Consider the following 13845-nt stretch of genomic DNA (forward strand, 5'->3'; position numbering starts at 1 on the left):
TAAATGTGCAATTTTTTCAAAACCACCGATGCGTATTTTCTTTATTTTTTTGCGTGTTGAAAATTTAAAAAAATGTAGAAAAAGAAATGGGGGGAGGGGGGCACGTTCCTGACTTTTTTGTTAAAAAATTCGTTATACCCTTAGGTACAACATATTTCTTTCGGGGCCTGAAAGTGATGAGAACATTGTCAAAAATAAATAAAACTGAAAACAAACGTGTTTTTTGCAGTTTTTCCACCATTTTATTGCCCTGAAGGTGGGGGCCCCTTCAAACAATTCTTTGCCAAAGTTGACAATTTTCCTTTCTTTTGCGTACCTTCCGCTTCTGTTGTTCTTCGGGTGCTTCGATTGGGTCCATTTCGGAATAGAAACACCAAATATATATCCGTAACAGTGCTTCCACTTCAACGACTCTTGCACAACAAAGTTACACTCAGCTCACGGTAGAGAGCTCCACTGTGTGCGGCCAGCCGACGCGAGGTTTTTTGAGCCCGAAAAAACGCGTTTGTTTTCAGTTTTATTTATTTTTGACAATGTTGCCATCACTTTCAGGCCCCGAAAAAAATATATGTTGTACCTAAGGGTACAACAAATTTTTAACCAAAAAATCAGCGACGTGTCCCACCGAAATTTTTTTCCTACAATTTTTTGAAATTTTCAACACGCAAAAAAATAAAGAAAATACGCATCGATGATTTTGACAAAAAAAAAATGCACGTTTACATCTAAATAGTACTGACAATCTGTGAAACTTTCAAAATTTTTCGATCACCCCTACCAAAATTAAAAAATATTCAATTTTGAGCATGTATGATACGATAACTCGGTAAGGGGAAGGGGTGGAGGGTCAAAAAAAATTTTGAGGTAGTTTTAGGTCAAGGGTAACCTTTTGGGTCAATAGTGACCCAATTTGGATCAAGGGCCGATTTCACTATCTTACTAGGAAAGACCCTTTGGTTGGTTTTCGATGTTTGTCATAATATAGCGTCCTTAATTTGATACATTGCATAGTAAGTGTGGAATTATAAATTTCGTTTTACATGTAACTTTGAAATATGTAATAACCTGACATAGTGCCACTTAAAAAAATAACTTGAGGTGGCAACACTATCTGGCGGTACTGAAGAGTATGTCAATGTCAGGCTTTCCATTGCTCCTGTTTTTCCTTTATATATTTGGGTCTCTTCCTATTAACTTCTATATTTCCTACATTTTAAACCTCCTATATTTTTGTGGCATTGCTACTTCCACTTGTGAAAATAACATAAGGAAATAAGATGTTGGTTGTTGGAGGGCATTTTGTCTCCATAGTAGGGTGATAGAATAGAGATTCTTCTGTGTTTCGTCCTTTCCTGCTTATTGTCTAAAGATAATTACACCAAACAATATACAATTAGCGCAAAAAGTATTCATGCACCTACAAAATGGAACAAAAACTGTGTTCGTCATATTCATTGAAAAGGTCTATGGAGTAGGGATTTTAAAGACTTATAAATAATTTATTTAGGTGTATTAATACTTTTGGCACTAACTGTAGGCAAATAATTGTAGAATATGTTAGAGTCAAATTTTACCTTAAAAGCTCCAGCTGCAGAATGTTTACATTTCAAATAGTTGTTCCAAGATATTGGATAATTGAAATATTCCTTCCAATAGGTAGAAATACTGTTATATGAGTTTCTTTGTTCCTTGTTCTTTCAAAATGCTCCAGGAAATAATTGAAATGTTCCTTTTCCACAGCTTCACGAAACTTCTAGATATATATATTTATTTTCATTAGCAGTGGAAACCCTGCAATGTTCCCCTGTCGATATTTGCATAATATGAAATTTCAGAGTTTTGTATCTATTTAAAAGTAACAAAGGTATATCAAGATAGATGGTCCAGCCTGTATACTTCATTAATATGTTCCGCTAGAATAAAAACTATTCGTAATCATTAGCAACGAAAGACCAACTTTTTAACGCCATGGAAATTAGTTGTAGATTTTCTCAAAGACTACGCGTAAGAATTTATTTCATTTTTTCAGCTCAATGTGATCTATCGTTTGGTGTGTTTTAGATTTGGGACAACATGGCAGTTAAACACAAATTATAATCATAATTTTGTGCTATATCTCTTAGGCCGTGCTGTGTACTCTCGTCTTGCTAGTGTCACAATAAAATGTTTGATAAGGGCATACTTCAGTATCAGTTTTATCTCAATAGATGTAATTATCGTGCACCATCAATTTTTAGATTTAGAAAAATATTTTTCTCAAAACTATTCATGAGGATATAGTCACCCATATTGTTCAGTTCACAGATCTATCCATTGATATGTCTCATCTTTACTTTTTTCTCGTTAAATGCTAATAATTTTGTAAAATGTTTACGTATATAATATGCTTCAGGCTTAAATTACACAGATTTGCATTTAATCACATACAATTGTAACTACCCTTTTGCAGATTTCAGCTGAATCAAAATTAGTGCAGGGATGTTCACCTTTTATTTCATTCAAACTATTTGATTTACAAAAAAATAATTCAATTATTTTTTGATAAAATAAGTGTTTATTTCCAAAGAAAATAAGTTTAAACAAGATAATCGTAACAGAAATATTCAGTCAAAACATTAATCACATTTTGCTTTATGACACACACCACATTCACAAAGGAAACCAACAGAAACACGTACACTACCTACAACAAATACACTTTTTCCTCAATTTTTACACAATCAGTCAGAACTTATGAAGTTAAGACGTGGATTCTGGTTGAGTTAGTTTCAACTAGACTGCAGAATTTTAGTTAGCAACCGTTCTTTCTACACAGCTTGCATCTTCGAAGTTAAAATGCAACAGAAACACCCTTCCTATATATATATATATATATATATATATATATATATATATATATATATATATATATATATATATATATATATATATATATATATATACACACATCCGAAATGCACGGAACAACAGATTTCTCAATGCTTAATATCAAAGAAATAAACTCTATACATTAAAAGTAAACAAGTATAGAACATGGTTGCTTACTCTGAGGGAAGAACGCAGACAAAGCATTTCAGAACAAAATCCTGAGGCGAATATCTTTCGGACCCTAGAGGAACGGGAATACAAAGTAGAAACTGGATCCAATTGGCTATGAACAGAAGTCAATGGAGAGCTTTTGTGAACGTAGCATTGAACCTCCGAGTTCCATAAGCCATAAAGTGAGTAGGTACAGAACAAGAAAAATCGCGTTAACTTGAATGGTGGAGTTAAATCTGACACTACTCGCAATTACAAATTTTGTCAATACAGTAGATATTTAATCAGAAGTTCTTTGCTATATTTTCAATTATAACTAAGATATTGTGTGAGGAGCTGCTGAAAAATTCGTAGCCCAATCCAGAAGAAATACATGTAGAATGATGAAATTTAAGTTTTAACCCTCTACCGACCATTGTGTATTTGAAGTCACAAACTGGGTCATAACACTTCACGTGATGTTAGTGATGGATTTGCTACGTTTCTTCGTGGATTCTTGAACGTACGGATTTCCTTTCAAGAGTCAGGACCTCTGAATTCATTTTTTCCAAAATGATTATTTTTTAGTTTTTAGGGACAAAGTTATGTCGATAAATACAAAAAGGTTTTTTTTTTTTATGCTGTTAAATAATTCGGCTGGTAAAGGGTTAAAGAACGCATCTTCGTTATGTCAAAACAAGTATTTTCATAACGAAATTCCAGTTTCTCAGACTCCTAAAGTGATCATGTATGCCCAACCAGCCAACATCGAGACTACAGTAGGGCTGTCATCAATTTTTTTCTGAAAAGTCTCCGAAACAAATCCATGAGGAAATAAGCGAAATACTACGGACTCTCTTCCATCATATGCAGTGGTGAAGAAGTGAGTGACGGTTTAAACATAACGATTTGTCAACAAATTACGCTCCACGTGCAGGAAGACCAAACACAGTGACTGTCCCCGTAATCGTGGATGAAATTCATGACATTATTATTCAAAATCGCACAAGTTCAGCTAAATGTGGACATTTGTCGAGAACGTGTCGGTACCATAATTTATAATGCTTCGGTATACGCAAGCTCTCGGCAAAATGGGTTTTCAAGAATCTGCCAGATCTAAAACGAGGACATCAAAGGAAGCCATCTCCCATTTTGACCGCAGTGTCAACTAATTTCTATCACGAATAGTAACCTGAACGAAACATGGTTCTACCACCATGTTTTGAAACGAAACAACAGTCAATGGAATGGCGGCACTCAGTTTTCCTCGTCACAAGAAGTTCAGGAGAGAAAAATCGGCTGGAAAGTGTTAGCAACATTCTTCTGGGATAAGAATAGAGTCGTACTCAAAGTACCTACCCAAACGTTAGACATTTAATGCAGACAACTCACAAAACAAAGTGCAACGTCGCGGAAAATTTTAAAAAGAATTCCTTCCTTCAGAACAATGCTACTGTGCACCGAGCACTGCCAATACAACAAACATTGCATAATCTAGAGTTTCAATATTTAGATCATCCTTTTTATTCCATCTAGCTCCGTCAAACTATTACTTATTCCCCAAACCCAAATACTTGAAAACGCCATTTTGGATCTGATAAGGAGAAGATTAATGCTACGGAACAGTCTTCAGAATTATTTTTAACTCGTCTGCAAAAATTGGAGCACCATGCAAAGACGTGTATTGAACTTCAGGGGAAGTATGTAGAGTAACTGAAAAATTTCACAATTCCACATGCACTCCTGGGATGGACTACGAACTTTTCAACAGCCCCTCGTAGTATACAATGTTGTCTTGTTATTGTGGACGTGTGAATAGTCATTTTCCTTATTTTTTTAATGGCGTCTGATTTGATTTTATACAGTACAAGTTTTAACCACCATACCAGCTATAAATTAATTTGAAGTTCTATTGGTCACATTCGAAGAGACGAGCTGTTGAGACGAAAAATCACCTTGGTTTTCGTGATACATTTATTTAATACAAATCAATGTGTAATTTAAAAATTGGTACTAATCTTCGAACCGAAAATTCAAAACTTGTAATTTTTTTGAGATTTCCTCGGCTTTAATTTTTTATAGACAATACAACACATACGTTAATTGTTTATACACAATATGTTATTTTCTTTTGCTGGTGAACATGTATATTTGAGCAACGGATTACGTATATTCGCTTTTTAAAATGGAATACTACAAATTATTTCACAGGCTAAAATCTTCCAGCCAAGAAGAAACCATTTTACATTTTACTCCAATTATGTGAAGTCGTTCAAAAATAATTTGCATTTCCGTGTTGAACAAAATGTATCACCTCAAATCTGAGAAACTCTTTGTACTCTCAGCTACAGGAAGAGCTGTACAGAGAATGGGCACACTCTCCTTCAGTTTTATTATTTATAATTAAGACATTATCTGCAATTGCAAATTGCGAACATTTTACAGAAAAATTGATAGCTAAGTTATTTTAAACATAACCATGCACGTGTCAAGCAACTTTCTAAACTTAACGATTTAAATTACATAAGCTGATTTAACAATTTTAGGTTAAATATACATTTTCGAGAACTCATTCAACAACATACAAGTACGAAATGAATTTAAAGACAAAGTAAAATAACGAATATAGAACAACTACCCAAAAACATTGATCGAAGTTAGTGGTTCCCAACCTAGGGAGCGTGAAGAACGAGCAAGGGGCCGTAAGGTACCGACAGAAAAAATTCATTAATTACTAATGCGAATGCTGTGATAAAGAGGCACTCAAATACACAAAGCAAAAATTGTGGTTTCATTAAAAACAAAGCTTGTAAGAATAATATTGCACCACAAGGGTACGCTGGAAATACAGTAAATATATGTTAGAACGGTTTTTCTCAACTTGAGGGTCACAACGGGGAGTATAAAAGAGAATGTCATTAATGAAGATCCAGCGGAACATCAATTTTTAAAGATATTTTGAATTTCTTATTTTTACTTTCATACTTATTGTAGAACAGTTATTCATATTCCTATACCGGTTGTATTAAAAAGTCCAGTGTCATAGACCAACTCCGTCATGAGTAAAGATACGAAACTTAAAAGAGGAATGTAGTTGAAAATAGGCAGTTCACAACCTAAGATGGATTTTTTCGAATCGCACCAGGAGTTTGGAGTCCATCCTGGTAAGTCGCCCTATGTTAAATGGAAAAACGTTTCTAGCTCAGCAAGCTATTCGAACGGAACGGTACGGTACGGTACGCAAAAATATGGGGAATGTGCATATTGTTGTAAATGGATTCGAGGTGTTTTAGGTTTTCACATAACCATGTTGTATTTTTGATGTTGAAGGCTCTCGAGAGGACTCTCGGCTGAACTGACAACGTTGCTTTTTCATTTAACATAGGTCTCCTTATCAACGAAGAGCCCAAACGATTGCTGCGATTGGAAAAATCCCACCATTTTATATTGAAAACGACCTATTTACAACTTCCCCTCTCTTTTCATTTTTCGTATCCTTACTCATAATGGAATTCGCCTATGGCCCTAGACTTTTAATACATGTAAGTGACAAGCAGCAATAATCGAAAAGCTTATTTCAAATCGGAAATTACTTATGGGGTTCGCAAGCAAGAGAACGAGATAAAAGAAGGTCGTGATATGAAATAGGTCGAAAAAGCTGGGTTATAATATAGTTATAATTAATACGTGCGTCACTTTTAAGATGCAGTCTATTACTTGACAATACATTTTTCATATATAGTATATAAATAAGTAAATTATTCGAGCAAAATAAAAATTATCAATGTATCAAACTGGCAATGAACAACTTAATCTTAATGCCATAAAAATTAATGTTTCTCGAAAATTACGCATGGGAATTTAAACTCAATCTCACTTTGTTCAAGTCGATGTAATCTATCGATTGTTATAGATTATATCTTTCAGCAGTATTCTGGTTAAATAAAACTTACAAGTATAAAGGTTAATCATAATTTTGGGCAACTATTCGGTTTACATAAAGATGAGTTCTTTTCTATTTTTTTTAAAGAACACATGAGCATTTACATTTGTTATAAAATTGCATTCAACTAAATAAGATCTATCGATTGGTCTCATCTTTGGAAATTTTTTGTTAAACGCTGCTATTATTATTATTATTATTATTATAGATTTGAGAATGAATTCTGCACCTGAAACCGCAGAATGGGTCAGACAAAATGCACGTATGGCCAACAAACGAGAGAAAGGGGCATAAAGTATGCAGGGTTCACGAAGAGGGGGGTGCCAGATAACAAGGTTAGGAACCACTGATCGAAGTGCTTGAAAGCAATACCATTCGCACATTCAAGCACTATACAATAAGGATATACATAGTTCGTAAAAATACATTTTAAAATGTTCCTAACTTGAAGAGTAACTCTCCTTTCTGTTTCACATTGCTTCCATTTTTATACAAAAACACATTAACATATCTGTCTTGTCTTACAGATTCAAGTAGCAGGTGATTATATTTTGAGAATCTGTAGTATAATTCTTAAATATATATAATTACTCTATTTCCATCTTTACATAAAACATGTAATATTTACTGGTCCAGTATTAAAGAGTTTCTAAATTTATTTTCGTCATGTATTAAATAATTTCTTCATACTTGGATTCTCTATAATAAATTAGCCTAAAACGTTAAAGAGGACACAGTAGCGCCTCTGAAATCAGAATTAAAAAAAAAAAAAAAAAAAAAATCACCTTAAAAGCCTTGAATTATGGTATATCCGCCCTCTACGATATTTAACTTCCTCGCTGGAAACTTCTTTCGGTACTTGTACTCAGAATAATCAGGCGATTGCTTCTTACGTCTCTTCTATATTACAGAAAAGTGTCCGATGAAGATTCCAGCGAATAAATAAAATATCGTACTGAAAGGATATAATTCAACGTTTCCAAGGTAAATTATTTTATTAATCGTAGCCTACAATTACTTCTCGGTTCCGATGAAAACACTTGTTTAAATATTGTTACTTGCACACAATTGCGCTACGAAAACAACTTACTTTTTGAATTTCCTTTGGTTCAACGTTCGCCTACTTCGCAGTGTGTATACAGTACATTACAAACACTAATTATTAAACTTGCAGTATATACCAATAATTAGTTACAATAAGCACCAAAAAGCTGATCGTAAGACTAGCGGGAACTCGAACCCTGATCTTCCTTACTAAGTGGATATTCTTTTCAATTACACGACCACTTTTACGCGTTTACTATTATTTATTCAGACAGAGAATAAGTATACTATTCCACATTATGTTAATTCAAAATGCAATACGGCTGTCCTAAATAACTAGTTCTTTCTTCCTTAATAAGGAGTTTTCATTGAATATTTCGGTCTCTGCCTTGGAAAATGGTGGAAAGTAATTACGTAAACTAAACATTCCGTCTTTCGTAGCGAACTTTTAACCTCTAAAATCTCTATCCTGTAAAATTTATTTTTAGCAAATAACTTGCTTTTCACTGAGGCACGATGTCTCGTACGAGGAACGATCAGTAAATCTTTCATGAAAAGTGCTATGTATGCACAGAACTGATATAATAAATGTGCCCAAAAAAAGATACTAATCTATAATTTTGTTTCAAGGTACAAGAAGTTTGACGGTATGATGCCTGGAAAGAATCTATGTTTCCCAGGTTGCCCACCTCTTCGGAAACAACAAAGACTTGACTGAATCCTAAGGGCTTGCTCTGTGCATCTAATGATGATTTTCTCGATTGTCGTGTGACAATGGATGAAGGTTGAGTGCATTACCGCGGCACAGAGACTAAAGTTATGAGTAAACAATGAAACCATTCTTACTACTCACTACCCAATAATGTCGGCCTGCAGCCTTCTGTTAAGAAACTCACATGCTGAGTGTTCTGGGATAGCAAGGGAGTAATCCTCATTGATTCTAACCTAGTCACAGTGTCTAGGTCTAGGAATCTGCAGCAAAAAATACCATGGTATATTTACTAAAGGTGTCCCGTCTGTTAGTCGACAATGCTCCTACAAAGCCAGGAAATATTGAATGTTGTGCATAGCCTCGGTTACTTGTTACTTCCCATTCATCATATTCCTGTGACCTCACGCAGACTTCTCCTGGTTTCCCAAAATGAAACAATCGCTGAAAGGAAGAAATTTCTTTTCGGATGCTGAGGTCCCTTCCACTATACAACACTTTTTTCTAGCCAATGTGATACTTTTTACAAAGGACTGTGAAAGTTCATAAATCATTTGAAGAAATATGTTACCCTCCAAATTACTGCGGTTACTATATTAAAAAGGACAAATAACATGTGTCAGTTCCAAACTTCAGGCTGAACTCTATCCATATGAGAGCAAGTTTCAATCGCTTCTCGCATACGCACATGCATTGAAGTTCATTTGTTAGGAACAGTCCCTCCTAAGCCAATAAGTAAAAGCAGTGTCAGCTGTTCTCTCCATACGACGGCAAAAAGTTATTGATCGCCCCTCGTAAGTGTGTGCATGCCTAGACGTTCGTTTATTAGGAATAATGTCTCTTAAGTGAATAAGTGAAACTAGTGAATAGGAATCATTAGGATCGCCATGTGGCTTTTCGCGATTCTATTGCAATAGCAAATTGTACGGAACATGCTCGCACCAAACATTGTTATCATACTTTATTTAATCTACTCAATTGTGTTTGGTATGCGCATGACTTCCGCAGGGAATCGAAAATATGCTATCACAAGATAATTATGTACGGACTACATTTCGATTTCATTTTTTGTTTTTCTACACAAAACTTATTACATATTTTCTTAGCTCGCTGTTGGGCAAAAGCAAAATAAATTTAAAAAACAGTAAAAGCTATATTCTGCCTAACTTTCAGTCTCGCACTCAATGTAACATTCTCAAAATGCTATTTAAAGAATATATATATATGAAAAAAAGACAAAGCAATTGCATAAAAACATGGCACTAAAGACAAAAGAAGTCATTTTCCATTATTTCACATACATCACTGTTATATTAGGTTTTCAACCAGTTACTTGGTTTAGTCTTTACAACAGTAAGATGAACTTATCTCGAACAGCTTAGGTTTCTTACATGATACTACACAGAAGATTTTTTCAGACAAACATCAAATCCACTCGTATAAAAATAAATTTCATCCATCTTCTACGAAAGTACCATTAGCACATTGTAATATTTCTGTCCAAGTAAGATTGTTTTTTATTTATTATGGACTGTCGAAAACAGTTGAAAATATTTACCAATTAAACATGAACTCTAGGGCCTTCGTCACTATACTTTCAGTCTTTTGTGGGGTATTGCTTTGGTTTAATACCTGTAATAAAAGAAAATCATAAAACATTATATAAACACTGTTCACTTCTCATGCCTAAACATATGTAGTTTACAGTATCTTTCGAAGAAAAGATACACATTGTACCACTGTTTTCATTGCAAAACATAAATAGCAAGTTCACAAATATCCTTTATATTGGCTTCGGGATCAAGTCTCTACTTTGTATGGCGTAGTTTCATATTTTTCAGAATATTGAAAAACTAGAGATTTTATTTTGCAACGTTTCACTTTTGTTTTTATAAAATACTAAAACTAAAATAGTATATATTATATATTGACCACTATTTTCAATACGTTCTTTATTTACCAATTCGCTATCAAGATATAATATTATAATTTACTTAGTCATCGTATTATTCAACAACCAAAATTCTCGCTGAAAGCACTATGATTATTTTAGATCATAACATTTGGTTAAGCACCACAAAGCTAAGTTCTAAAACTATGTTTTATACTTTTGCAGTTTTAAAAGAAGTAAATAAAATAACTGAAAACACTCCATGAAACACACGAACTGCCTCAAGTTACAGTTTGAATCTTTTGCATTTTAGCAATTATAATGAAACCCTTTAGTATAATGAAATTTTACATTCACATTGTTTAGCAGTCTATTATTATGTGCTAAAATATAAGTCAATGATTTGTGTGGCAACAGAAACAAATGATTTAAAAATCTACGAAATGCTTTTAGATTTTGCTTTAGAAAATAAAGATCCACTTAACATGCTATGCGTAAAAACGGAAATAAAGAGAACATCTTGACGCTCTCAAATTCATTCATCGCTGAAATATCAGGCTTAAGACAAAATCTGAGGTGATCTAATCTACTTAGGATATTTTTAAATTGTAAAGTACATATACCTCTATCACAAAGTCGAAACACAAACCACACTCTTAATTTGTTGATCGAACGTCTTATTAATTTCGATAAAGTACAATTATTTTTCACAAATTCAGCACATTTGATAATATTGCACCTTAGGTAAATTCAATATTCCCAGAGCTGCAAAAGAAATTAGATCATTGGCTACTTTATTATATTTTAGACTCAGCATGAGTCAGCCCATTTTCAAGTGGCTAGCACTGGTTGCTCCCTCGACCATTTCAGAAATTAGTCATTATTTTTCTATGTTAATTATTTTAGGATAGAAGTTCAAATTATTTCTCCTACAATGGTGTCTACACTTATGTTCATTTTTGGTACATGAAAGTGTCACGCAAAATAATGTAGTTTCATCTCACTAGAGAATTGGAAAAGTACAGCTTTAAGCCAAGTTTCAAACTATTACTAGAATGCTAACACTGATCTTATATTCTGTCTTATGACTGAAATTTCCAAAATGTGAAAATATAATTTTCTACACCCCCCCCCCCCCAATAATAAACGGCAGGGGTATCAGGGCTAAAAATTTTCATAAGAAACCACAGTACAGATCTACCAAACAGATGCTTTTGTTAAAACTGAAGAAATTAACAATTTCCAATTTTACTTAACTCTACAGGTGAATATATCTGGTGAAGGATGAGGGAAAATTTGAAAAACACAGCCTTAGTGATACAAAAATCCAATTTCTGTATTCCATGAAAATTTACTTTGTAACCTTTTAAAATATATGAAATTAGCAAAAAATGCACCATTTAAGTTCTCAGAACTTTTATCCTTTATTATTATTTTGCTTTTGAATTTAAAGAAAAGAGTACGTTGGAAGAAACTGATTACAGTAAATTATCTAGATTTAATAAATCCATGTTGTAGTGAAGTTTTCCTCTCATAGGAAAGATCTATAGCATGTACAAGTTTTCAACAAGTATTACCTACACTCGTAAAAATTAGTATGAAATTAAGACTTTAAAATGTAAGATACTCGGTTCTAGGAAGCACCCGTGATATTTACTGCATTGCATTTTTCATAAATTGAAGGGCACCAAAGGCGGATTCGATCGTGTAAATCCCTTTTGAATTTTATTCATGTCTTGTTTCTTCTTCGTTGCAGACCTCAGGAGAGAAAATTAATTCTTACGTACCAGTTTCTCAAGATGTCTCATGACCTAAGAGTAACTTCATTATGTGAACTCATATTTATTTAATATTTACGAAATTTGAGCTCTATGACAAGGGCCACCAGAGAAATTGGTGTTCGAATATAGGATTATGTAAAATAGTCATAGTACGAAAAGAGCTTATTGTTTTGAATTGACGAATACTTACATATTTAGCAGACTTTCACGTCGATTTCCTTGGCTAACGCGACATTAGAAATCCGGAAATGTGACTGTATAAAACGACAAGTTTGCATTTGTGTCTTCAGCTCTTAGGATGGGCGCACAGTGTCTCAGTGAGAGCGCTTACCTCTTGTGTATGGGGTCCCAGGTTCGATCTCCAGTCAAGTAAGTTTGTGGTGGATAATACTGTGTACGTGGGTTTTACACTTGTTTTCTCCCACATTCTTATTCCACTGATTCTTCCATCATTCACTTGTCTTAATTCTTCTCCTTTAGCCTAAAGGGCATAATCGTGATACGTTGAACTAAAAGATTTTTCTTCGGTTTTCAGGAATTGTGTGAAATGCTGTGACAGGGAATCTCTTATTACACACTTTTTACAATAACAAGTTCAATACACTCGTTGTCAGAAGTATGACAGAATTATGTCCTTTCTCTTACTGGGAGGAATACACTGTAAACTCGTTCTTGTTTTCCTTCTACGGGATCAGGTATATAGATATACAACACAACTGTAATAAACTTCGCGTCTCCTTGTGCATAATACGTCACTTTCCCGTGTTCGCTTCGTGTTAACACGCAAATGTGGCAGGAATAACACATTCAAATTTTCTCACTAAATTCATTCTGTTTTCAAAAATTTACAGGATATACATGCTTATAAAACAAGATCTATCGTCATACAATAAAACTACAAATAACAGCGAATCCTATGTACACGAAAAAAAATTATTTGTACCTAAGATAATCATGTAGGAAGGAAAAATCTGTTTTATTAAGACTGCAGTGCTAAGCAGCTGAAGAACACAGACACGGAGATAACTCCCCGAAGGAGAAACAGATTGTCACAGTAGTAGTGGTAGATGGAGAATTACCACAAACAAGCATGGACTCTGAACAGCCAGAGAAACATCCACATTCATGTTTGCGCCAAATGCCACAAGCCACTTGTATACACATGATAGCACATGTTCGTTTATATATATATCACGATTTCAACAATTGATGACAGACGATGAAATCTCACGAAATTATTGAAATGAAAAATGGAATTAATTATTTACTTTAACGTTTCGCGCTTATGCTCTTAAGACTAAAGGTGACGGATAAGTAATGAAAGTAAATAAAAAGGAAGTTAAATTCTTATGTTCTCCTACTGGCATTCGAATCGAAAGGCGCACGCGCTACTCGCTAGACCAACATGAAGGGCTTGGAAACTAATACCTTCTCTAAAGGTACAATATTGTATTCATAT

General features: G+C 33.9%; 1 protein-coding gene across 2 annotated transcripts in view; it reads right to left on the minus strand.

Moving 5' to 3' along the window:
- Positions 1–2531: 2531 nt before the first annotated feature.
- The window catches only part of Nup35 (nucleoporin 35), a 71236-nt gene continuing 59922 nt past the window's right edge, over positions 2532–13845 (minus strand). For both annotated transcript variants that reach the window (XM_081742947.1, XM_081742948.1), the window contains exon 7: positions 2532–10346. In XM_081742947.1, coding sequence (XP_081599073.1) covers positions 10269–10346 — 78 coding nt within the window. In that variant the 3' untranslated portion in view covers positions 2532–10268. The remainder of the gene's footprint in view (positions 10347–13845) is intronic.

This window comes from Thermobia domestica, chromosome 16 (genome assembly GCF_964235325.1).
Source record: "Thermobia domestica chromosome 16, izTheDome1.hap1.1, whole genome shotgun sequence".
NCBI lineage: Eukaryota > Metazoa > Arthropoda > Insecta > Zygentoma > Lepismatidae > Thermobia > Thermobia domestica.